At 40.7% G+C, this 27,893-nt stretch overlaps 1 protein-coding gene and 1 pseudogene across 6 annotated transcripts in view; both read right to left on the bottom strand.

Moving 5' to 3' along the window:
* The window catches only part of POU2F1 (POU class 2 homeobox 1), a 202,357-nt gene that overhangs the window by 52,375 nt on the left and 122,089 nt on the right, over window positions 1–27,893 (bottom strand). For all 6 annotated transcript variants that reach the window (XM_061399424.1, XM_061399427.1, XM_061399420.1 and 3 more), the window contains one exon: window positions 2,680–2,780. In XM_061399424.1, coding sequence (XP_061255408.1) covers window positions 2,680–2,780 — 101 coding nt within the window. The remainder of the gene's footprint in view (window positions 1–2,679; window positions 2,781–27,893) is intronic.
* Window positions 15,324–27,595, bottom strand: LOC133237405 (large ribosomal subunit protein uL11-like; annotated as a pseudogene).

A 27,893-nucleotide genomic window follows, 5' to 3' on the forward strand; every position in this document is an offset into this window, starting at 1 on the left:
CATGGACTGCAGCCTACCAGGCTCCTCTGTCCATGGGATTTTCCAGGCAAGAGTACTGGAGTGAGGTGCCATTGCCTTCTCCTGACATGTATATACATACACAAAATGTATGTGCACAAACACAGACACATAAAGCTTATATGGTAACATGGTAACAATTAGTGATACCAGATGAAGAGCTTTTGGCTGAAAACTGTTCTATTGTTATTCAACTTTCCATAGATTTTAAAGTTTTCAAAATAGAAAGTTGAAAACAAAAAGTGAGAGCATCCCTTTAGAACTCCATTTAGCTAGCTCCCAACATCCTTTGGGCTTCCCTGGTGGCTCAGATGGTAAAGTAACTGCCTGAAATGCTGGAGACCTGAGTTCAATCCCCGGGTTGAGAAGATCCCCTGGGACAGACATGGACCAATGGACTGGTTCAAACTAGGAAAAGGAGCACGTCAAGGCTATATATACTGTCACCCTGCTTATTTAAATTATATGCAGAGTACATCATGTAAAATGCCAGGCTGGATGAAGCACAAGATGGAATCAAGATTGCCGGGAGAAGTATCAACAACCTCAGATATGCAGATGATAGCACTCTAATGGCAGAAAGCAAAGAGGAACTAAAAAAGAACCTCTTAAAGGTGAAAGAGTGGAGTGAAAAACTTGGCTTAAAACTCAACATTCAAAAAATGAAGATCATGGCATCCAGCCCCATCACTTCATGGCAAATAGATGGGGGAAAAGTGTTAACAATGACAGATTTTATTTTCTGGGGCTCCAAAATCACTGTGGATGGTGACTGAAGCCATGCAATTAAAAGATGCTTGCTCCTTGGAATGCTGAAGCTGAAGCTCCAATATTTTGGCCACCTGGAAGAAGAATTTGGTGAAGAGCTGACTCACTGGAAAAGACCCTGACGCTGGGGAAGATGACATCACTGACTCAGTGGACATGAGTTTGAGCAAATTCTAGGAGATAGTGAAGGACAGGGAAGCCTGGTGTGCTGTAGTTCCTGGAGTTACAAAGAGTCAGACATGACTTAGCGACTGAACAACAACATTCTTTAAAACCTGGCTTAAAAATCACCCTGTGATAAAAATCTTACAATATGTGAGATGAGCTAATCATTTCTTCCTCTGTACTCATAAGTTTTACCATCCATCCATTCATTTGTTCAACAAATTACTGAACATCTATTATTTTATGTCCATATGTGCTTTTCATCGGAGAAGGCAATGGCACCCCACTCCAGTACTCTTGCCTGGAAAATCCATGGACAGAGGAGCCTGGTAGGCTGCAGTCCATGGGGTCACTATGAGTCGGGAATGACTGAGCGACTTCACTTTCACTTTTCACTTTCATGCATTGGAGAAGGAAATGGCAACCTACTCCAGTGTTCTTGCCTGGAAAATTCCAGGGATGGGGGAGCCTGGTGGGCTGCTGTCTCTGGGGTCGCACAGAGTCGGACACGACTGAAGCGGCTTAGCAGCAGCAGCAGCAGCAGCAGTGCTTTTCATTGAACCTCCACCACTAGTACCATCTGGCACTACCAAAATCACTAATGCTGACCTGCACAATCTGTATACTAAACTGGTTCTATGGTTTATATGAGGTAAAGACCAACAAGTTGTACAAAGTAAAGCTCTAACACATAACTGTGAACATAAATCAAGCAGTTGAGACACATTCCTAATCTGTCTCCCAAATGTTTTCATTGTTTTATTTACTTTCAATTTTCAAGCAGCTCCCATATCCCTTAACTCCTGGAGAGTCAATATTTGTTTTTATATTCCTTTTCTGTTTACTTTAATGATAACATATGGATGATAGATTTAGAGCCTGCTTTAGACTTAGGAGAAATCATGTAACATAAGAGTAATAAAGTTGAACCACAAACCAGGATGTTCACAGTCAAACAAAGCCTCTAAGTGGTTCAGTTCAGTTCAATCGCTCAGTCGTGTCTGACTCTTTGCGACCCCATGAATCGCAGCACGCCAGGCCTCCCTGTCCATCACCAACTCCCGGAGTTCACTCAGACTCACGTTCATCGAGTCGGTGATGCCATCCAGCCATTTCATCCTCTGTCGTCCCCTTCTCCTCCTGCCCCCAATCCCTCCCAGCATCAGAGTCTTTTCCAATGAGTCAACTCTTCGCATGAGGTGGCCAAAGTACTGGAGTTTCAGCTTTAGCATCATTCCTTCCAAAGAAATCCCAGGGTTGATCTCCTTCAGAATGGACTGGTTGGATCTCCTTGCAGTCCAAGGGATTCTCAAGAGCCCAAATGTAAATGGTTTGAAATTGCTTTAAAGAAGGAATACGAGCTGTGAACTCAAAGTCTTACACAGCAGGTCTCAGGCAATGGGTGTTAAATCATTTTGGATGACTTTGTAATTTACTATTCAATACTTTCAGTGATTCACCACAGACCACACTCACAAAACAGTAACCCAGTTGTAAATGTATCTGTTCAAACAAGGAACTCTTTTTCACACAGCTGTGGGGTCAACAGCTATAGTCAACTAAGTTAAAGGATTCCCTAGTAATCATTCAGAACGACACGGTTAGATGCTAGTAACACCACGTTTAAATCAGCTTTAAAAGTCCCACATTCTGAAATAACTTTACTAAGCCCTAGCATTCCACATCTGCATTTTTCACTCTCACTCCTAGCTGAGCAAAACAACATACCTGATGGAGATGTCCAAGGAAAGCCTGGGCCTGGGCTGTTGAGATGGCTCCTCCAACGGGCACAGGCTGCTTCTGAAAGTCCAGACCATTGGTTTGTGTGCCTAGAAGGCAAGCAAAATAATATAATTATTGAAAACACAAAAACTGAAATAAGCAACAGACTTTTCTTAAACAGGTGCATTTATCAGGCACCTATTTTGTACAAGCATTTTTCTAAGTACCTCCAAGGAGGTAAAGAGATTCAAAAGGATGAAGAAATACAGTAAAATGATTTCTCTTCTAAAGATAGAACTGCAAGACATGTACATGAATGCAGATAAAGGTTAAGAAACAAAAATATGAATAATAAATCATAATCATAAAATCATGTTAGTTCAAAAAGTGAAAGCAGCACTTAGAGCAAGTGGGATCACAACAAGCATGAAACCTACGGTGGCTTGAAGAAGAGATTATCATCATTACACTGCTGTAAAGACTGGTAGAGACAGAGCTCTTATGGGAGCACCAAGGCTGTCTTCTAGTCTCTCCTTTCTTGACACATGGCTTGGACAGAAGAAATTAACAGGTGATTTTGCCAAGATTGAGATGAATTTACTCTTAAAATGCTTTAATAAATGACAGTAAAAGCAATCATTTAGATAAACAAAATGATTTTATTAATGTATAGATTGCTGCATACACCTGTTAGCAGGGGCTCTGCTATCGCCATCATTTTCTAACTGTTACGGCAGTCAGTGCCTTTAACTGCTTACATTGCATCTAATGTAGGAATCGGACTAATGTATGGAAAGACACACCACCCCACTACCCAGAAATACTTTCTAAGAGATATACTACATTGTTTTCAAATTACTATGTCTAGATATTATTTAGAAATAACCAGAGCACTCTTTGTAGTGAATAAAATATAATGGACTATGGGAACCTGCAAGAATCATCGAGTCACATGAACACGGTAGTGAGCTTCCACTTTCTACCACTGGAACTTCTCAACGTCTCTTCCTCAGCCTCGTGTATGTTTACAGAGCAGACCAGTTAGAAAAGAACGAGCTAGAAATTTCAGGCAGTATTTCTAAAAGGGAGCTAACTTCTGCCATTATATGTCCTAGCTAACTTTGAGCAAATGCATCATTTTAATAGAATTAATTAGGCAGATCACATGACTCACAAGAACTATTTAAGGTTTGAGATAATTATTTAAAAAGCGAACATGTATTTCACCTCCTTGAAAAATCTCATAGTGATTATTCTCTTATGGTTTTTCCTAAAGTTTCTCATAGACAGGAAATACAGAACTTCTTACATATATATAATTAATGAAACTAAGAGTACATGCTTGCATCAAGTAGTGTGAGACACTAGTTGAAATAAAATTTACTTTAAATTCCATAAGCCACATACAGAAGTTTCACTATTTATTTAAAGTTGCACATTTTTGTCAATGGCTGCTGTCTCCATCTCAATGCAGGAAATCACTACTTATGTCAAGATTGTAAGACTGTGCACTATTAGAGAAACAAGCTCAAGATACATTGAAGTGAAGTCACTCAGTTGTGTCCAACTCTTTGCGACCCCATGGACTGTAGCCTACCAGGCTTCTCTGTCCATGGGATTTTCCAGGCAAGAGTACTGGAGTGGATTGCCATTTCCTTCTCCAGGGGATATTCCCGACCCAGGGATCGAACCCGGATCTCCCGCATTGTAGACAGATGCTTTACCCTCTGAGCCACCAGGGAAGCCTCAAGATACATTAAATAAATCAACAAGGCTAAAAGAAGATAAGACTTTGAAAAACACAGATAAGCACTTAGAGATTAACACATCACCAGTTGAAGAAGTCTTTCAGAAACAAATATTTCACTCTCATGGAGACCATAAAAATTCCACACACTGGTTCCATTTTCGAGTTCTCATAAAAATAAGAACAACAAGCTTTTTGTAAATCACAAAGAAATATACAACACAAGTTTGACTGATTTCTGGTGTACAAAGCCTATTCCAGTGGCCTACACATAATGCTATTTAAGTACTCTGCTCTTCCTCTTGGGGGTAAGGAGGGGTGGCATAAAGTTATGGTATCCAAAGCATGGTAGGATCAAAACATTGAGATAACAACTCAGACAACCAGAGATCTAAGATGCAAAGGCACAGATTTTTTTTTTTTTAAGTGCTGAGGCTCCACTGGGATGTGAGAGGTAGAATAAAGTAGATACTGCATAGAAATCATTCTCGTAAAACATATTCTGAGCTAAAGAAAGGAGAAGGGAACAGATACACAGCCATACGCAGGCATATCCTAATCAGGCTTCAGTATGAAGACAGCATGGAAAAACAGGAATCAGATCAGAGATCAGTCACTCAGTCATGTCTGACTCTTTGCAACCCCATGAATCGCAGCACGCCAGGCCTCCCTGTCCATCACCAACTCCTGGAGTTCACCGAGACTCACGTCCATTGAGTCAGTGATGCCATCCAGCCATCTCATCCTCTGTCGTCCCCTTCTCCTGCCCCCAATCCCTCCCAGCATCAGAGTCTTTTCCAAAACAGGGACGCTGGGAGCCAAAACCAAATGTGTGCCTGAGAAAATAGCAGCATTCAAAGGAGCAATCAGGGAAACTAAAAGGTTGGGGGAGCAGGCTGAATTACATATGCAGATTAACATACGATACAGCATAGAGTTAACCCAAGTGATCCTGAGGAATTTAGAAATGACAGAGGTCAGAGCTAAAGAACTTGTAAGGTTATCACTAGAACAGTATTACCGAGGTAAACTTCAAAGATCTTGTATACAGCACCTCCTTGTCCCACTGGTGAAGAAACAGAGATTAAGGAATCTTAAGTGAATTGCTCAATATGTCTGAGCTAGTTGGTGGAAGGGCTAAGACAAGGAATGGGTTCCTGATTCTGCATAAACTCACTCATAGAGAAAGGATAGCTGAAATTAGTAAAGTAAAAAGTCTATTAATTAAGAATGGATATACGTATAGATCTTCCTTAATTAATGATGGGGTTGCTGCTGCTGCTGCTAAGTCACTTCAGTCGTGTCCGACTCTGTGCGACCCCACAGACGGCAGCCCACCAGGCTCCCCCATCCCTGGGATTCCCCAGGCAAGAATACTGGAGTGGGTTGCCATTTCCTTCTCCAATGCATGAAAGTGAAAACTGAAAGTGAAGTCGCTCATTCATATCTGACTCTTCGCGACCCCATGGACTGCAGCCCACCAGGCTCCTCCATCCATGGGATTTTCCAGGCAAGAGTACTGGAATGGGGTACCATCACCTTCTCTGAATGATGGGGTTCCGTTCTGATAAAACCCTTCCTAAACTGAAAATATCCTAAGCCAAAAATGCATTTAATACACCTAACCTACAGAATGTCATAGCTTGGCCTGACCGAGCTTAAATGTGCTCAGAACATTTTTATTAGCCTACAGTTGGGTAAAATCATCTAACACAAAGCTTGTTTTATAATAAAATATTGACATTCTCATGTAACTTAATGGAGAAGGAATATGGCAACCTCCTCCAGTGTTCTTGCCTGGAGAATCCCAGGGACAGAGGAGCCTGGTGGGCTGCTGCCTATGGGGTCGCACAGAGTTGGACACGACTGAAGCAACTTAGCATGCATGCATGTATTGGAGAAGGAAATGGCAACCCACTGCAGTATTGCCTGGAGAATCCCAGGGACAGAGAAGCTTGGCCGGCTGCCGTCTATGGGGTTGCACAGAGTAGGACACGACTGACGCAACTCAGCAGCAGCATGTAACTTAATAAATGTAATGAAAGTGAAAAACAGAATGGGTGCATAGTGCTGAATGGTTGTAAGTGTATCGGTTGTTTCCCCTCCTGCTGCTGCCCAGCACCCAAGACAGTATCCGTCACCAGCCTAGGAAAACATCAAAATTCAAGATTCAAAGTATGGTTTCTACAGAGTCCATACTGCTTTTGCACCACCATAGGCTGGGACTGCGTATAGAGAAAAGGTTGAAGATAAGAGGGGACCTAATTAGGATATGTAAAGACAAAGAATCAGAGGAAGCAGTTAAAAAGTAGGAAAAAGCTCCCTCAAGACTAACATCCTCAGGAGCCAGAGAAGAGAAAGCTGCAAGGATGGGGTACTATGATCAAATGGTACAGAAAATATAAGGACTAAGTACTGAGAAAGAAGAAAGAGTGGATCAAGAATTAATGAAATGGGGAAAACACGTAACAGAAATATCAACTTGGTTCTTTCAAAAGAATCATATAACTAACAAACTTCTGGCAAAATAAAATAAAAGGAGCAAATAATTTAAGGATAACCAAATAAGCAAAATAAAAAATGTCACAGAAACTAAAAAGAAGATATTGTGAACTGATAAAATAAAACTTAAGAGACAGGTAACTCTCCAGAAACTATCAAGACTGACTCAAGAAAGAAAGAAAGAAAAAAAAAAGGCCCAAGAGTCCATAGCATTTGAAGAAATTGAATTAGTAGATAAAAATATTCCTGAAAAGAAAATGAAAAGTCTAGATTATATTATTCTGCTTGCTTTCAAAAATTCAAGGAAAAAAGAATTCCAATCCTATACAACATTATCAGAGTGTGGTTTAAAAAAAAAGGAAATACTTCATAACTCATTTTTATGAGGTCAGTATAACCTTGATACTAAAACTTGACAACGTATGAAAAACAAAAATCATAAATATATGAAAATATCCTAAATAATAACAAAAATAATCCAGTATGATAAAATATTGTGACTAAGATGGATTTATTCCAGGAATGCAAGGTTGGTTTCGGGCTAAAACAAATTCAAATAATGTAAGGGGGATGGAGAAAAACATTTAGACAAAATTCAATATCCACTTATGATAAAAATTCTAGGTGTAGGAAAAGAAAGAAGCTTCTCTAACTTGACAAAGAGTAACACTAAATGCACTCACTTTAAGATTAAGAACAAGATAAGGGTGCTAGCTATTGGAAGGCTTAGTCAGCAAAATAAGGAAAGAAAACAGTTAGTTGGGGTGAAAAAAACGAACCTCCTTCCTAGATAATTTGAGTATGGATATAGAATATCCTAAGGAATGTAACATATAAGATGTTTACAAAGACACACAGATGGCAGAGCAGAAGGATGTGCGCTCATCTTCTCATGTGGGAACTCAAAATTGCAACTCGCTGTGGAACAACCATTGACAGGAGAATGTGGGATCTCACCAAAAAAAGATATCCCACGTCAAAGGGCAAAGGAGAAGCCCCAACAAGACAGGAAGAGGGGTGAAATCACGGTTAGAATCAAACCCCATAACCGCCAGAGATGCCTGGAGGGCTCAAAGAAAACCTTGTGCGCAACAGGAGAGCCCACAGACACTGAGGCAGACCTGCCTCTGGGTCTTGAGTGTCTCCTGCGGAGGCACCGGTCAGCAGTGGCCTGCCGCGGGGGCAGGGGCTCTGCTTGTGGCAGACCTGGGTCACACAGTGTGTGGCACAGGACGTTTAAGAAGAGGTCGCCATGAACCCCGCCATAGAGCCGCCAAGCAGACGACTGACAAACTGCAGAACAATTATGCCAAAGAAATCCTCGCACTGATAAGAAAGTTCTAGGACCTGCAACAGACTTCCAACCTGGGGATCGGGCAAAGGGACTGAGAACCCCCAGGCAATATGACTTTGGAGGCCAGTGGGATTTGATTACAGAACTTACACAGGACTGGGGAAATAGACACTTGGAGGGGACAAACAAAACCTTGTGCGCACCAGGACCCAGGAGAAAGGAGCAGTGACCCTGCAAGAGACTGACCCAGACTTGCCTGTGAGGGTCCAGGAGTCTCTGGTGGAGGTGTGGGTGCACACTGGCCTGCTGCAGGGTCAGGGGCACTGAATACAACGGTGCCTGTACGAGACCTTTTGAAGGAGGTCGCCATTATCTTCATCAACCCCACCATAATTTGGTCTCAGGTCAAATAACAGGGAGGAAACACAGCCCTGCCCATCAACAGAAAATTAAAGATTTACTGAGCACGGCCCCGCCTGTCTAGTACAGTTCCCCCCACAGTCAGCCTCTCCCAACAGGAGGCTTCTATAAGCCTTTTATCCTTTATCCACCAGAGGACAAACAGAATGAAAACCACAATCACAGAAAAGTAATCAAATTGATCACATGGACCACAGTCTTGTCTAACTTAATGAAACTATGAGCCATGCCTTGTAAGATCACCCAAGATGGACTGAAGACAGACGGGTCATGGTGGAGAGTTCTGACAAAATGTGGTCCACTGGAGAAGGGAATGGCAAACCAGTACTCTAACCTTGAGAACCCCATGAACAGTATGAAAAAGCAAACAGTTAAGACACTGAAACATGAACTCCCCAGGTCAGTAGGTGCCCAATATGCTACTGGAGATCAGTGGAGAAATAACTCTAGAAAGAGTGAAGAGACGGAGCCAAAGGGAAAACAACTGCAAGTCGTGGTTGTGACTGGTGATGGAAGTCAAGTCCGACGCTGCAAAGAGCAATACTGCATAGGAACCTGGAATGTTAGGTCCGTGAATCAAGGTAAATTGGAAGTGGTCAAACAGGAGATGGCAAGAGGGACCATCAACATTTTAGGAATCAGTGAACCAAAATGGACAGGAAAGGGTGAATTTAATTCAGATGGCCATTTTATCCACTACTGTGGGCATTCTGAAACTCTTAGAAGAAATGGAGCAGCCCTCATAGTCAACAAGAGTCTGAAATGCAGTACTTGGGTGCAGTCTCAAAAATGACACAATGATCTCTGTTCGTTTCCAAGGCAAACCATTCAATATCACAGTAATCCAAGTCTATGTCCCAACCAGTAATGCTGAAGAAGCTGAAGTTAAACGTTTCTGTGAAGACCTACAAGAACTTCTAGAACTAACACCAAAAAAGATGTCCTTTGCACCATAGGGTACTGGGATGCAAAAGTACAAAGACAAGAGATACCTGGAGTAACAGGAAAATTTGGCCTTGGAGTACAAAATAAAGCAGGACAAAGGCTAACAGTTTTGCCAAGAGAATGCACTGGTCATAGCAAACATACTCTACAAACAACACAAAAGAAGACTCTACATACAGACATCACCAGCTGGTTAATACCAAAATCAGATGAATTAGATTTTTGCAGCCAAAGATGGAGAAGCTCTATACAGTCAGCAAAAACAAGACCAGGACCTGACTGTGGCTCAGATCATGAACTCCTTATTGCCAAATTCAGACTTAAATTGAAGTAAGTGGGGAAAACCATCAGATCATTCAGGTATGACCTAAATCAAATCCCTTACAGTGAAAGTGTACAAACAGATTCAGTGGAAGTGACAAAAAGATTCAAGGGATTAGATCTGATAGACAGAGTGCCTGAAGAACTATGGACAGAGGTTCATAACATTGTACAAGAGGCAGGGATTAACACCATCCTCAAGAAAGAGAAATGCAAAAAGGCAAAATGGTTGTCTGAGGAGGCCTTACAAATACCTATGAAAAGAAGAGAAGGAAAAGGAAAAGGAGAAAAGGAAAGATATACCTAACTGAATGTAGAGTTCCAAAGAATAGCAAGGAGAGATAAGAAAGCCTTCCTCAGTGATCAATGCAAGAAACGGAGGAAAACAAGAGAATGGGAAAGAATAGAGATCTCTGCAAGAAAATTAAGAGATACCAAGGGAACATTTCCTGCAAAGACGGGCACAATTAAGGACAGAACCGGTATGGACATAAAAGAAGCAGAAGATATTAAGAAGAGGCAACAAAAGTACACAGAAGAACTATACAAAAAAGATCTTTGTGACCCAGATAACCACAATGGTGTGATCACTCACCTAGAACCAGACATCCTGGAATGCGAAGTCAAGTCGGCCTTAGGAAGCATCACTATGAACAAAGCTAGTGGAGGTGATGGAATTTCAGTTGAGCTATTTCAAATCCTAAAAGATGATGCTGTAAAAGTGTTGCACTTGATATGACAGCAGATTTGGAAAACTCAGCAGTGGCCACAGGACTGGAAAAGGTCAGTTTTCATTCCAATCCCAAGGGCACTGCCAAAGGGCATTGCCAAAGAAGGGCAATGACAAAGAATGTTCAAACTACCACACAGTTGCACTCATCTCACATGCCAGCAAAGTAATGCTGAAAATTCTCCAAGCCAGGTTTCTACAGTATGTGAACTGTGAACTTCCAGATGTTCAAGCTAGATTTAGAAAAGGTAGAGGAATCAGAAATCAAATTGCCAACATCTGCTGGATTATTGCTTTATTGACTATGCCAAAGCCATTGACTCTGTGGATCACAACAAACTGTGGAAAATTCTTCAAGAGATGGGAACACCAGACCACCTTACCTGCCTCCTGAAAAATCTGTATGCATGTAAAGAAGCAAGAGTTAGAACGGGACATGTAACAAAAGAATGGTTCCAAATTGGGAAAGGAGTATGTCAAGGCTGCATTTTGTCACCCTGGTTATTTAACTTATATGCAGACTACATCATGTGAAATACAGGGCTGGATGAAACACAAGCTGGAATAAAGATTGCTGGGAGAAGTATCAGTAAACTCAGATATGCAGATAACACCACCTTATGGCAGAAAGTGAAGAAGAACCTCTTGATAAAGAGCCTTTCATAAAGAGCCTCTTGATGAAAGTGAAAGAGAGAAGTGAAGAAGCTGGCTTAAAACTCAACCTTCAGAAAACTAAGATCATGGCATCAGGTTCTATCACTTCACGGCAAATAGATGGGGAAACAATGGAAACAGTGACAGACTTTATTTTCTTGGGCTCCAAAATCACTACAAATGGTGACTGCAGCCATGAAATTAAAAGACGCTTACTCCTTGGAAGAAAAAGTATGACCAACCTAGCTGCTGCTGCTGCTGCTGCTAAGTCACTTCAATTGTGACTGACTGTGAGACTCCATAGACGGCAACCCACCAGGCTCCCCCGTACCTAGGATTCTCCAGGCAAGAACACTGGAGTAGGTTGCCATTTCCTTCTCCAATGCATGAAAGTGAAAAGTGGAAGTGAAGTTGCTCAGTCGTATCCTACTCTTTTCAACCCCATGGACTGTGGCCTATCAGGGCTTCTCTGTCCATGGGATGTTCCAGGCAAGAGTACTGGAGTAGGTTGCCATTTCCTTCTCCAACCTAGACAGCATATTAAAAAGCAGAGACATGCCAACAAGGTCCATCTGGTCAAAGTTACAGTTTATCTGGTAGTCATGTATGAATGTGAGAATTGTACCATAAATAAAGCTGACTGCCAAAGAATTGATGCTTTTGAACTGTGGTGTTGGAGAGTCCCTTGGACTGCAAGGAGATCCAACCAGTCAATTTTAAAGGAAATCAGCTCTGAATATTCATTGGAAGGACTGATGCTGCAGCTGAAACTTGGGCCACCTGATGTGAAGAACTGACTCACTGGAAAAGACCCTGATGCTGGGAAAGATTGAAGGCAGGAGGAGAAGGGGACGACAGAGGATGAGATAGTTGGAGGGCATCACCAACTTGATGGGCATGAGTTTGAGCAAGCTCCAGGAGTTGGTGATGGACAGGGAAGCCTGGCGTGCTGCAGTCCATGGGGTCGCAAAGAGTTGGACAGGACTGAGCGACTGAACTGAAGTGAATAATCAGAATAAGAGAATTTAATAAGATGCAGCACACAAAATCTGTTAAAAATTGCCTTTGTTATACACAAATGACCTGGGCTTCCTTGGTAAGTCAGCTGATAAAGAATCCATCTGTAACGCAGGAGATTCCCATTTGCTTTCTGGGTCGTGAAGATCCTCTGAATGGACAGGCTACTCATTCCAGTATTCTTGGACTTCCCTGGTAGCTCAGATGGTAAAGAATCCACCTGCAGTGCGGAAGATCTGGGTTCAATCCCTGGGTTGGGAAGATCCCCCGGAGGAGGGCACAGCAACCCACTCCAGTATTCTTGCCTGGAGAATCCTCATGGACAGAGAAGACTGCTGGGATACAGTCCCTGGGTTCACGTAGAGTCAGACACAACTGAGCGACTAACCACATACATACATACTACTTTAAAATTACAAGCATGATTCATCAAAAGACTATGTATGATTAATGAAAAGAAGAAAATAATTACAATACATATAAATAAGAAAGGATTAGTATTTAGAACACACAAAAACTCCCATGAATCAACTTTAAAAGCCCAAGAGAAAAATTAGATTGGCAAAACGAATTAAGAATTTCACAAAAGAGGAAACATAATGGCCCACAAACACAAGAAAGGATATTCAACTTCCTTGGAAACTAGGGAAATACACTAAAGTGTCCAAAGAGATAGCATTTTACACCCACTAGATTGGCTAAAATTACAAAGTTGGTTAATAGGAAGTTTTGGCAAGACTAAAATTCTCGTCTGTTGTTGGTAGCAGTATTATTCAGTACTACCACTTCAGCTATGGCCAGAGTACTGAGAAACACCGTAACAAGTTCAGCAGTTATGTATCAAGAGATTACAAAATTATAGCAGTCATGTTTGTAATAGCAAAAGCCTAAAAATAATGGAAACGTCTATCAATAATAGAATGGATAGAAAAATTGTGATGCATTCATATACTGGGATTACACATCTAGTGAAAGTGAATTAGAGATATATGTACAAACCTGGATGAATCCCCAAAACAAAATGTTCAGCCAGACAAAGAAGATATATATATATATATGAAAAAAATATATATATATGAAAAGAAGAGAAGCGAAAAGCAAAGGAGAAAAGGAAAGATATAAACATCTGAATGCAGAGTTCCAAAGAATAGCAAGAAGAGATAAGAAAGCCTTCTTCAGCGATCAACGCAAAGAAATAGAGGAAAACAACAGAATGGGAAAGACTAGAGATCTCTTCAAGAAAATCAGATACCAAAGGAACATTTCATGCAAAGATGGGCTCGATAAAGGACAGAAATGGTATGGACCTAACAGAAGCAGAAGATATTAAGAAGAGATGGCAAGAATACACAGAAGAACTGTACAAAAAAGATCTTCACGACCCAGATAATTACGATGGTGTGATCACTGACTTAGAGCCAGACATCCTGGAATGTGAAGTCAAGTGGGCCTTAGAAAACATCACTACGAACAAAGCTAGTGGAGGTGATGGAATTCCAGTTGAGCTATTCCAAATCCTGAAAGATGATGCTGTGAAAGTGCTGCACTCAATATGCCAGCAAATTTGGAAAACTCAGCAGTGGCCACAGGACTGGAAAAGGTCTGTTTTCATTCCAATCCCAAAGAAAGGCAATGCCAAAGAATGCTCAAACTACCGCACAATTGCACTCATCTTATACACTAGTAAAATAATGCTCAAAATTCTCCAAGCCAGGCTCCAGCAATATGTGAACCGTGAACTTCCAGATGTTCAAGCTGGTTTTAGAAAAGGCAGAGGAACCAGAGATCAAATTGCCAACATCCACTGGATCATAGAAAAAGCAAGAGACTTCCAGAAAAACATCTATTTCTGCTTTATTGACTAGCCAAAGCCTTTGACTGTATGGATCACAATAAACTGTGAGAAATTCTGAAAGAGATGGGAATGCCAGACCACCTGATCTGCCTCTTGAGAAATGTGTATGCAGGTCAGGAAGCAACAGTTAGAACTGGACATGGAACAACAGACTGGTTCCACATAGGAAAAGGAGTACGTCAAGGCTGTATATTGTCACCCTGCTTATTTAACGTATATGCAGAGTACATCATGAAAAACGCTGGACTGGAAGAAGCACAAGCTGGAATCAAGATTGCTGGGAGAAATATCAATAACCTCAGATGTGCAGATGACACCACCCTTATGGCAGAAAGTGAAGAGGAACTAAAAAGCCTCTTGATGAAAGTGAAAGTGGAGAGTGAAAAAGTTGGCTTAAAGCTCAACATTCAGAAAACGAAGATCATGGCATCCGGTCCCATCACTTCATGGGAAATAGATGGGGAAACAGCGTCAGACTTTATTTTTCTGGGCTCCAAAATCACTGCAGATGGTGACTGCAGCCATGGAATTAAAAGACGCTTACTCCTTACAAGGAAAGTTATGACCAACCTAGATAGCATATTCAAAAGCAGAGACATTACTTTGCCAACAAAGGTTCGTCTAGTCAAGGCTATGGTTTTTCCTGTGGTCATGTATGGATGTGAGAGTTGGACCGTGAAGAAGGCTGAGCGCCGAAAAATTGATGCTTTTGAACTGTGGTGTTGGAGAAGACTCTTGAGAGTCCCTTGGACTGCAAGGAGATCCGACGAGTCTATTCTGAAGGAGATCAGCCCTGGGATTTCTTTGGAAGGAATGATGCTAAAGCTGAAACTCCAGTACTTTGGCCACCTCATGCGAAGAGTTGACTCATTGGAAAAGACTCTGATGCTGGGAGGGATTGGAGGCAGGAGGAGAAGGGGACGACAGAGGATGAGATGGCTGGATGGCATCACTGACTCGATGGACGTGAGTCTCAGTGAACTTTGGGAGTTGGTGATGGACAGGGAGGCCTGGTGTGCTGCGATTCATGGGGTCGCAAAGAGTCGGACACGACTGAGCAACTGATCTGATCTGATCTGATCTGATATATATATAGTATGATTCAACTAATACCTAGCTGGAAAAATATGCAAAGAAAAGCATGTGACCGTTAACACCAAATTCAGGTTGATGGTTACCTCTTTGGTAGAAGCACATGATCAGAATGGATCTACAGTGGCCTTCTGGAACATGATAACTGTTTTGTGACCAGAGTGGTAGACACATGAGTGCTTAAAGCACACATATGTGTTTACGTACAGGTTTTTACAATTACCACTTTTATATTAAAATAGTAAAAGAAAAACATCAACAATGACCAGAGTTGCAGTAAACTTTTGGGGATACATCCAGAGCAAGAGGCAAAGAAAAAAGCAGGTGCATTAGAGGTGAATCCAAGGACACTAGTTTCAGTGAAGGCCCAGCTGAAAGTTAGGTGAAATTTACATGGAGTTTAAGAATTTTTGGCTTCCCCAGTGGCTCAGCTTGTAAAGAATCCGCCTGCAATGCGGGAGACCTGGGTTTGATCCCTGGGTTCGGAAGATCCCCCAACATCCCCATTCCAGTGTTCTGGCCTGGAGAATTTCAAGACTGTATGGGGTTGCAAAGAGTCAGACATGACTGAGCGACTTTCACTAAAAATTGGCAAGCTGTCATCTCCCAGGAAGTTGTTTCTTCACAGGTAGTAGTCAAGGACCAAACAGGCAAAGGTCTCCTGTCCTGATGAGTAGTTCACACTTCTGAGATTTGCACAGGTTTCATGCTTTTCAATGCCTCTCAGTGTCCAGACCATGTGCTACCTTCCTTTATGTTTCCAACCTTCCAAACACAAAAGCAATAATTTATCAGTTCAGTGCAGTCGCTCAGTCGTGTCCAACTCTTTGTGACCCCATGAATCGCAGCACGCCAGGCCTCCCTGTCCATCACCAACTCCCGGAGTTTACTCAGACTCACGTCCATCGAGTCAGTGATGCCATCCAGCCATCTCATCCTTTGTCGTCCCCTTCTCCTCCTGCTCCCAATCCCTCCCAGCATCAGAGTCTTTTCCAATGAGTCAACTCTTCGCATGAGGTGGCCAAAGTACTGGAGTTTCAGCTTTAGCATCATTCCTTCCAAAGAAATCCCAGGGCTGATCTCCTTCAGAATGGACTGGTTGGATCTCCTTGCAGTCCAAGGGACTCTCAAGAGTCTTCTCCAACACCACAGTTCAAAAGCATCAATTTTTCGGTGCTCAGCCTTCTTCACGGTCCAACTCTCACATCCATACATGACCACTGGAAAAACCGTAGTCTTATACCTTCTATTACTCCAATGTGATTTGTCTCTTAAAAAAAATTGACTTCTGCTTTTTAAAATTCTGTCCAGGAATGCCTTTATTTTATTATTTTTTGGTAGAGGGAAGACAGTCTTTTCATTATCCTAATCCTATTGTCATTTCTCCATGAATGAGAATAGATATCTATGTCCTTTTTTTGTTGTTTTAGTCGCTAAGTCATGTCCGACTTTTTTGTGACCCCATGGACTGTAGCCTGCAAGGCTCTTTTGTCTGTGGGATTCTCCAGGCAAAAATACTGGAGTGGGTTGCTGGGCCTTCCTCCAGGGGATCTTCCTGATCCAGGGACGGAACCCACGTCTCCCATGTCTCCGGCACTGGCAGGCAGGTTCTGTACTGCTAGTACCACCTGGGAAGCCCCCTGTTATGTACAGTAGTTTGTACATATGAATCCCACACATAGTGAATCCATAATGATTAAAGCAACTTAAAAATATACGTACCTTTCTTTTATTTTTACTTTTAAATTAATTTTATTGAAGTATAGTTGATTTACAATGTTGTGTTAGTTTCTGCTGTACAGAAAAGTCAATCAGTTATGCATACACATATACGTCCACTCATATTTAGATTCTATTCCCATACGGGTCATTAAAGAGCACAACCGAGCTGTTAAGTAAAGACACTTAATCCTTATTTAGGAGATAATATTAATATTTTCCAAACAGGTCAACCCTTTGAGGCCTCAAAATTAAAACTTACAATCTAATTATCTCTTCAGAATCTAGTTATATCTAAAGGAAACCATGATACTTAAAAACAAATTTTATTTTTTCTAATCTCAGTGACCTCAGATTTTTTCTCTAAATGCATAGGTTTGAGAGGTAGTAAATAAATAAGAAAAACTGCCACTGCCCTCAAGCCAAGCATGGCAGACTACGTTATTTGTGGTAAGAAAGGTACAAAGTGCTTTGAGAGTTCTACTGTGGCAGAGAGGGAGAGAGGAGATTTTAAATAGGGTCTAGGATTAGAGTGAGGGCTGAACCACCAAGGAGAGCAAAGCAAAAATCAAATGGTTCATATGTAAAAATACTTTATTATTACAACCCATTATTTGTATCTTAAGTCATTCTAACTGTAATACAGAGGAAGATGCCCAAAGACACTGTCAGAAAAAAAAAAGTAAAGATTTGGATTCTAACACTATTTCCTGACAAAAATGAATACAGAGAGGTTACTTTAAATGTATATTATTCAACCCATTAGCAGGCTCTAAGACTCTTGAGAGTCCCTTGGACTGCAAGGAGATCCAACCAGTCCATTCTGAAGGAGATCAGCCCTGATCTCCTTTCTTTGGAGGGAATGATGCTGAAGCTGAAACTCCAGTACTTTGGCCACCTCATGTGAAGAGTTGACTCATTGGAAAAGACTCTGATGATGGGAAGGATTGGGGGCAGGAGGAGAAGGGGACAACAGAGGATGAGATGGCTGGATGGCATCACTGACTCGATGGACGTGAGTTTGAGTGAACTCTGGGAGTTGGTGATGGACATGGAGGCCTGGCGTGCTGTGATTCATGGGGTCGCAAAGAGTCAGACACGACTGACCGACTGAACTGAACTGAACAGGAGGGAAAAAAAAGGAAAATAACAAGTGTAACAAGGATGTGGAGAAAATGGGATCCTTGGCCGTCATTATGGAAATGGAAAATGATTGAGCTGCTGTGGAAGAGTTTAGTGGGTCTTCAAAAAGGTTAACTACATGATCCATCAATTCCACTGTAGGTATATACCCCAAAGAACTGAAAACAGATACTCAAATCCTTGCACATGAATGTCCATAGCAGCACTATTCACAACAACTAAAAAGCAGAAACAACCCAAATGTCCATTAACAGATAACTGGAAAAACAAACTGTGGTACAGTCACACATGGAATATTATTTGGGCACAAAAAGAATGAAGTACTGCTACAACCTGGATGAACCTCAAAAACATCATGCTAAGTGAAGAAGTCAGACAGACATACTGTATGATTCCATTTAAATGAAATCTCCAGAAGGGTTCAGCCAACACAGACAGATCACAGACTGATGACTGCCAGGAGCTGGGGGGAGGGGAAAAGTAGAGTATCCTTTTAATGGCTTCCTTTTGGAATAATGTTAGAACTAGATAAAAGCGATAGCTGCAACAACACTGCGAATCTACTAAATGTCACAGAATTGCTTGCTTTTAATGCTTAATTTTATGTTATATGCACTTCACCTCAATTAAACAGAATCAAAAATGAATTCTCAGCTGTAGAGCAAAACAGACAGTAGAAATCTTACTGCCCTATGAGCTTCCCTGGCTATAGCAGCCAATCTCACCTCTCTGATCGGCCACTTGACGTTCTGCTACAAGGCAAGTAACAAGAGACTTAGCCTCTAGTGGAACTATGTATGTACAAAAATAAACAAACATTTTTTGAATGAGAAATTCTGGAACATGGGGTTCGTGAAAGTAATTTTTCATCACTAAGCAGATATATTCTGGATGATATGTACTATATTTTAATCTGTAATTAGCAGCCACATTATATACTACTACTTCAGTTAAACCTATACAATAAGGAAAAGTTTTTTTTTTTTCCCTTCAGATTCTTAATTTAAGGCAGTAAATTTAATTTCAGTAAATTTAAGGCAATCAAAATTATGGTTAAATTTCAGATGTCCTACAAGAAATAATGATAATATCTGTGCCTGTCACTACATTCCCTTGATAAGCAGCACAAATTCCAAATGAACGTCACAAAAAGTCAGGCAACTGTGGGGCATATCTAATAGAAAAAACAGCCAAAAGATCTTCATGAAAACTTGGCTTCTACTAGTGTGTGTGTCTATGTGTGTGAATAGGTGGTTTCTTCCAAGTGTGTCACCATAAAATAGGAGGAACCTGGGATAATGGAAACCCAGAAAGAGCATCACTTATGGCTATAAAAACGTTCTATGTTACTACAAAGCAAGATGCATCATCAGAACTGAGGCTATAGTTTATCCACGGAATGGATGACTATAACACCTCTGCTAAAAATTTGAAATACGACTGATTACATTCTTTGCAGCCAAAGATGGAGAAGCTCTATACAGTCAACAAAAACAAGACTGGGAACTGACTGTGGCTCAGGTCATGGACTCCTTATTGCCAAATTCAGACTTAAATTGAAGAAAGTGAGGAAAACCACTAGACCATTCAGGTATGACCTAAATCAAATTCCTTACAGTTACACAGTGGAAGTGAGAAATAGATTTAAGGGACTAGATCTGATAGACAGAGTGCCGGATGAACTATGGTTGGAGGTTTGTGACATTGTACAGGAGACAGGGATCAAGAACATCCCAAGGAAAAAGAAATGCAAAAAAGCAAAATGGCTGTCTGAGGAGGCCTTACAAATAGCTGTGAAAAGAAGAGAAGTCAAAACCAAAGGAGAAAAGGAAAGATATACCCATTTGAATGCACAGTTCCAAAGAATAGCAAGGAGAGATAAGAAAGCCTTCCTCCGTGATCAATGCAAGAAATAGAGGGAAACAATAGAATGGGAAAGACTAGAGATCTCTTCTAGAAAGTTAGAGATACCAAGGGAACATTTCCTGCAAAGATGGGCACAATTAAGTACAGAAATGATATGGACCTAACAGAAGCAGAAGATATTAAGAAGAGGTGGCAAGAATACACAGAAGAACTATACAGAAAAGATCTTCACGACCCAGATAATCACGATGGTGTGATCACCCACCTAGAGCCAGACATCCTGGAATGTGAAGTCAAGTGGGCCTAAGGAAGCATCACTATGAACAAAGCTAGTGGAGGTGATGGAATTCCAGTTGAGCTATTTCAAATCGTAAAAGATGATGCTGTGAAAGTGCTGCACTTAATATGCCAGCACATTTGGAAAACACAGCAGTGGCCACAGGACTGGAAAAGGTCTGTTTTCATTTCAATCCCAAAGAACGGCAATGCCAAAGAATGCTCAAACTACCGCACAATTGCACTCATCTCACACGCTAGTAAAGTAATGTTCAGAATTCTCCAAGCCAGGCTTCAACAATACATGAGGCGAAAACTTTCAGATGTTCAAGCTGGTTTCAGAAAAGGCAGAGGAACCAGAGATCAAATTGCCAACATCCGCTGGATCATGGAAAAAGCAAGAGAGTTCCAGAAAAACATCTATTTCTGCTTTATTGACTATGCCAAAGCCTTTGATTGTGTGGATCACAATAAACTATGGAAAATTCTGAAAGAGATGGGAATACCAGACCACCTGACCGGCCTCTTGAGAAACCTGTATGCAGGTCAGGAAGCAACAGTTAAAACTGGACATGGAACAACAGACTGGTTCCAAATAGGAAAAGAAGTACGTCAAGGCTGTATATTGTTACCCTGCTTATTTAACTTATATGCAGAGTACATCATGAGAAACACTGGGCTGGAAGAAACACAAGCTGTAATCAAGATTGCCGGAGAAATATCAATAACCTCAGATATGCAGATGACACCACCCTCGTAGCAGAAAGTGAAGAAGAACTAAAAAGCCTCTTGATGAAAGTGAAAGAGGAGAGTGAAAAAGTTGGCTTAAAGCTCAACATTCAGAAAACGAAGATCACGGCATCGGGTCCCATCACTTCATGGGAAATAGATGGGGAAACAGTGGAAACAGTGTCAGACTTTATTTTTTGGGGCTCCAAAATCACTGCAGATGGTGACTGCAGCCATGAAATTAAAAGACGCTTACTCCTTGGAAGGAAAGTTATGACCAACCTAGACAGCATATTGAAAAGCAGAGACATTACTTTGCCAACAAAGGTCCGTCTAGTCAAGGCTATGGTTTTTCCAGTGGTCATGTATGGATGTGAGAGTTGGACTGTGAAGAAAGCTGAGCGCTGAAGAATCGATGCTTTTGAACTGTGGTGTTGGAGAAGACTGTTGAGAGTCCCTTGGACTGCAAGGAGATCCAATCAGCCCATCCTAAAGGAGGTCATTCCTGGGTGTTCATTGGAAGCACTGATGTTGAAGCTGAGACTCCAGTACTCTGGCCACCTCATGCGAAGAGTTGACTCATTGGAAAAGACTCTGGTGCTGGGAGGGATTGGGGGCAGGAGGAGAAGGGGACGACAGAGGATGAGATGGCTGGATGGCATCACTGACTCGATGGATGTGAGTCTCAGTGAACTCCGGGAGTTGGTGATGGACAGGGAGGCCTGGAGTGCTGCGATTCATGGGGTCACAAAGAATCGGACACAACTGAGCGACTGAACTGGAACTGGAACTGAAAGGAAATTTCTGTGATGATGGAAATGTTTCACTACCATAGTGGATAGTAGTCACTAATGACATATGGCTACTGAGCACAAGAAGGGCAGCTAACATGACTGAATTTTAAATTTAATTTAATTTAAACAGCGATGTGCACCCTGTGGCCACCCTACTACAGGGCAGGGCTTCTTTCTCTGTCCACCCTTTTCATGTTATAGAGCTTTGCCTGTGGTCCTCTTCTCAGCTTATCCATTCTCTTCCCATTAGTATCTCCCTGCTAAGTGCTTCCACACCTATATAAGCAGCCAATTTTTTTTCCCCCTCAACATATCTCTATCTTCAATTACTCACTTTTTCACCTGCAAGTACTGTAAGGCACCCAAATGCAACATCTGCAAAACTGAACGTATCGCTTCAGGCAGTCTGCTCCCAGTGCAGGCCGCCCCTACTCAGGTAACGGTGCTACGGCTATCGTGGTCCCGAGACAAACACAGGCATTTATTTTAGATTACTCGCTTTCCTTCCTCCCTTTTTTCTAAAAAATCACCTTCTCAATCTCCTCTCCACCTCTCACGAGTGCTCATTAAATCTGACCCCTGGCTTCTACTGCCACTGCTCTAAGCCAAAAATGCTATATAGTGGATCTAATTGAAAGAACAATGGAGTCTAGTGTTTTGCTTCAAGCAAGATGTAAAATATAAGATAACTGGGAAATCTTTTATATTTGTTAGAAAAAAAGAACACAGAAAAGTGACATGATAGGAAACTAACCTGCCTTGTAAGGAAGAAGGGAGAAAATTACAATCTCATAATCTGTGTTTAAAGCAGCCTTTTAGAAACAAACACAATATATTAATATTCTAAATTCTATTTGTAATGAATAAAAATAAAGTGGATACTGCCTTTAAAAATCTTAATTTTTGTTACTGGGTTACACTTGGTGAAAAGATCAATTCCTCATTCACTCTTTTAACAAAAGTGAAATTTTAATTCAAATGTCACTTAGTATCCTCATAGGCTCACTAATCATGCATGGTTCTCTGCTCCATATACCAAAACGACAGCAAAAACTCCCCACAGGCACCAAAGGGCAGGGCCAGGGAAAGTTTCTCAATATGCAATAATCAGAATCTCTTAGAAGCCATGTATTTTGACATCTGTCAAACCAAACACGAGATAGAGGAAAGCCATCTTTCCTATTAAGCGTTTGACTTTTTGCTTCTGGACCACCAAGAACAGAGTAATATATCCTCTACCATGCTCATGAGGCTCTAGAAGTGCTCCAGGCAGTTCAATGACCTGTGGGACTATTTAAAACATCCTATGAAGGAAGACTGAGAAAAATCAGTACCATTGTTGGTATTTCCACTCTGACGCTTATAAAAGAACTTTGGCCAGTGCATAATGCAGTCCACACAGTAAAATACGTAATAAATTTAAAACAACAATAATAATAGCAATAAGAATACTAGTAATAATCCTACGATAAACATAAGTTCAAAAGGAAAATGGCCCTGTGGAGTCTGAAATGTGTAATTGTTCCACTATTTTTTCATTTTTTTTGTTGACAAATAATCTTTTCTTTTTCTTTTTTCTCTGCAGTTCTTACCTAGCTGGGCACTTCACCGCACGACTGTTGGTTGATGTCATGAAAGTCGCGTCAATCAACGCTGCAGCCCACAGACTGGGCGGTCTCCAGGATTTCCTTAATGGTTCCAGAGAATACTCTAGCTGTTAAAGACTGATGCCACATCTGTCAGGCAATGTTGACAAGCTCATCAAAAGTGTTATTTCCACTGTGCTTAATGTTTTTCTGCTTCTGTCTTTGTACTTGAGGGCTTTGATGATCAGGGCAGAAGCAGAAGGTATCACCTCAATCTGGGGCTGTCTGTTCTGAATGGTCGGTTTCTCTGTAATCCTCAGGCCCTTCCTATCAGTGGTTGCCTTGGTGATGTCACCACCAATCCTTTTTGGAGACAGAGCCAGAGGACCGATCTTGGGAGCCAGGGCATATGCTGCGCCTACTTCCCCACTGGTGCACCTCAGATACACAACTCTGATTTCGCTGGGGTCTAAGTTAGGTGGCATGGTGGGGTCAGCTGGCGTCAGATGAACCTGCATTGGGGACGACTGAAGAAAGGTGCGTCTTTGCCTCCTGCAAGCCGAGAGCTCCACTACGTTCTGATGAGAACGTTACGTGAGGCCTGTCCCTCAGTGAATTTCTGAGGCTTCTCCTAAAACTACTGGTAGTTCATCTGGAAATGTTTTCCCAAACTAGCACTGTTTCAAGACATCAAGATTCTTCAATTATTACAAAAATAGCAGATATATTCACTGGTGCCCTGGTCTTTCAACATCTTTTGTCCTCATTTCAAAGAAAATGATGCCTGATCATGACCTCTTAAGAATATAACTTTCTAATATCAACCATGGCACTAATAAGTCCCACAGAACAGATAAACATTTGTTGCTAAGAATTTCTGATAGTATTTTTGGAATGTCATTTCATAACTGTATTGATTAATAAATTTTGAATTAATAAATTTATTTGACTTTTTCAGTTGCCAAAAAGATCTTGATATTATCCTGGAGAAAATCATCTGAATGAAAAAATCAAGTGAACATAATTCAGGTAAAAAGAAGATAGTTAAACTGACCACAAACTCAATCAGTCAACAGGTTAAAACCGAATCCTCCTAAAACTGAGTTTTTGTCTGGTTAAAAGATGAGTTGGTTGCTTTAAAATAGAACAACTTTTAATCTTTCAAAACAGTTAAATATTATCAGAAAAATAATATCTTATATTTTAAAAATTTAATCTGATGTCATTTTTCTTTATTAATTATAAAAGTTACAAAAAGGCAACAATAAATTTTCAAAAATAATAAAAATAAGCCAATGTTAATGGAAGTGGCTGCACTAAAGTCTGCAGAACTCTAACGCTAATTCCGAGGAAGACTAAACGATAAGGGATTTAGAAAGCACGTGATGTGATGGGGAAACGCTAGAGAAATTAGAAACCTTCAGTGCAGACTTCTTCCTCCCATCTTAGCTTTCTTTCTTTCTCCATACTGAACATACACTGCCCATTACCATCACATTTAGATCCCACCCAGCTTCCAGGTCCAGTTGAAGTTCCACTTTCTTCAAAGCCTTCCCTGATCTTCCCAGCTAGAAATGATATCTCCCTACACTGAATTTCTATGGACTCTTGTAATACTTATGATTATTCTATTACATTTTCAAATATGTTCTCTATAAGAGAAGTTTCTTGAGAACAAGTTAATATCTTATTCAGTTTTAGTGATTCTACTGAGTACAGTATAGAGTCTTACACACAGGAGAGAAAACAAAAGGAACATGGTACAGAAGACAGGAGGATGTCTCTGTCACTTCACAGATATTTGTCTACTGATATGCGTGACTCTTCTTGTCAAGGAACTAAACATCTAAGCCTCAGTCCCTGATCTACAGAAAGAAAAAATAATGCCTCATATGGTGGTTATAAGGATTAAATGAGGTAATCTACACAAGTGTTTAACATACTTAATGAACGTGATACTTAATGAATGACAATCACTATTACATTACTAGTAATACTTAAGAATGACAGCCACTGTTATATTACTTTATAATAAATTATCATATTTATAATACTTTATAATAAATCTATATACTTTATAACATATGTACTAATATAATAAATACTTTATAATAGATCAATTAAAAAAAACACAAAACTATACAGTCCTGGAATTCTCCAGGCCAGAATACTGGAGTGGGTAGCCTATCCTTTCTCTAGTGGATCTTCCCAACCCAGGAATCCAAGTGGGGTCTCCTGCATTGCAGGCAGATTCTTTACCAACTGAGCTATGAGGGAAGTCCTTTATAATAAATCACTTTATAATAAATGTCAAACGATGAAAACTTAGACTAGGGCAATGACTTCTAGGAAAGCTTTCATTTTTAAAAAATGAGAAAAATCATTTTAATCTGTGTTATTGCTAAGGGCAGAATTCAAGAGTATAGACAACACAGTTATAAAACAGCAGAACAGGATGCATTAAAAACTGCTCCCTGTCAAAGGATGAGTCCAAGCTCAGGGTAGATGAACATTTGCCAGAAATACCGATGAAAGAAATCTGCTCTCTGATTAAAAAGTGAGCAAGGCTTAACATTTGTCTAATAATTTTTACATTAAAGAAAATGCCTTGGTTTTTCTTACCGAAGTTTATAAAACGTTATACAACTTCTGGTCTCCAACTGTCATCTAAAATATAGTTAATCAGATTTAATTTAGGATAAAGTACTCTGGCAGGCACATTTTAATCCCAGAAGCTGTGAATAGTTACCTTACATGGTAAAAAAGATTTTGCAGACTGGATCAGGTCAAGGGTCTTTAGATGGGGGTGTTATGCTTAATTATCTGGGTGGACCCAGCGTAACCACAAAATGGTCTTTTGTAAGAGACAGAGGAAGGCAGGAGAGTCAGAGAAAATGTGGTTAAGAGGAGCAGCAGTGAGAGAGAGAGGAAGACAAGCAGATGGACCTAAAGACACTTTACTTCTGGCTCTGAAGATGGAGGAAGAGGTCATAAACCAAGGAACACAGGTAGCCTACAGAAGCTATTAGAAGAGAGAAGGAAATAAATTCTCTCCACGGAGCTTCTGGAAGGAATGCAGCTTAGGACTTCTGACCTCCAAAGCCATAATAAAATCATGCTGCTTTACCCAGCAATTTCACAATTAGTTATATATTCCAAAGAACTACGTACACTGGTGCACAATTCACAATGGAAACAACCCAAGCATTCATAAACAGATGAATGGGTAAACAAAATGTGATGTAAACATACAACTATATACTGTACAACACAGAGGAACTTGAAAATATACTAAGTGAAATAAATCAGACACAAAAGAACATATTGCATAATTCCACTTAAGTAAAGTATCTAGAATAGGCAAATTCAGAGACAGAAAACAGATTGGAGGTTACCAAAGGCTTGGAGAAAGAAGTAGTTACTGTTTCCCCTAGGGGAAGCATCCTTTCCAGCATCCTGGTACAGAAAGCTGTGTTATAGGAAATATCATTACTACTCCCTCTTATCCAGATGGGTACTTTATTGAAATGATATTATTTGGAAAAATACAATCTTACATTTTCTTCACTTCTGATCTTGGACTTCTTGAGCTAGGCTATGGAAGGTCATATACTCCTGTTGGCTAGATTAAGCCATACATCTACTCTCTTTAATTTGACCTCAAGAAGCTTATTAATATTTTTTTAATCAATCCCTTAAAGGTAACTATGTCAAAATTCACTGCTGCTGCTGCTAAGTTGCTTCAGTCGTGTCCGACTCTGTGCGACCACATAGACCGCAGCACACCAGGCTCCCCCGTCCCTGGGATTCTCCAGGCAAGAACACTGGAGTGGGTTGCCATTTCCTTCTCCAATGCATAAAAGTGAAAAGTGAAAGTGAAGTCGCTCAGTCCTGTCCAACCCTCAGCAACTCCATGGGCTGCAGCCCACCAGGCTCCTCCATCCATGGGATTCTCCAGGCAAGAGTACTGGAGCGGGGTGCCCTCAAATCTATCTCATTCAAAATCTTTGAGGCAGTATGAGATAATAAAAGGCTCAAGATCTTTGCAATCAAAAATTACTAAATAGTTCTGAATGTATTTCCCTTATCTGTAAAGTAGGCATAACACTACTTACTTTTATTAATTATTATATGAAGTATATACAATAAAGCAGCTAGCCATGCACATATACTAAGAATTCAACCAACGGTAAATGCTGCCATTATTATTACTCTTATCCCTGTCTTCCTCTCAGATGAAAAATGAGAAAAATGGAGAAATCTAATGTAAATTATTCCTCATTTTCCATCTCCCTTCCACCTCAATATTCCGTCACTGTCTGATTTTACCTTCTTCTCCTCAATATTAAAAGAGGGTGTATCTTTTTCTATTTTCAAAGTTAACCCGCTATTCTGTACTTCTGATCCTACCTCCTTCTCCTACCTCAGTTCTCTCAGTTGTTTTTCTTTAACTTCTTTCTCTCTGGTGGCTCATTCCACCTGGCCTATGAAATATCACCATGGCACTTTTCTATACCTCCTCTTGAATTA

Source organism: Bos javanicus, chromosome 3 (assembly GCF_032452875.1).
Source record: "Bos javanicus breed banteng chromosome 3, ARS-OSU_banteng_1.0, whole genome shotgun sequence".
Taxonomy (NCBI): Eukaryota; Metazoa; Chordata; class Mammalia; order Artiodactyla; family Bovidae; genus Bos; species Bos javanicus.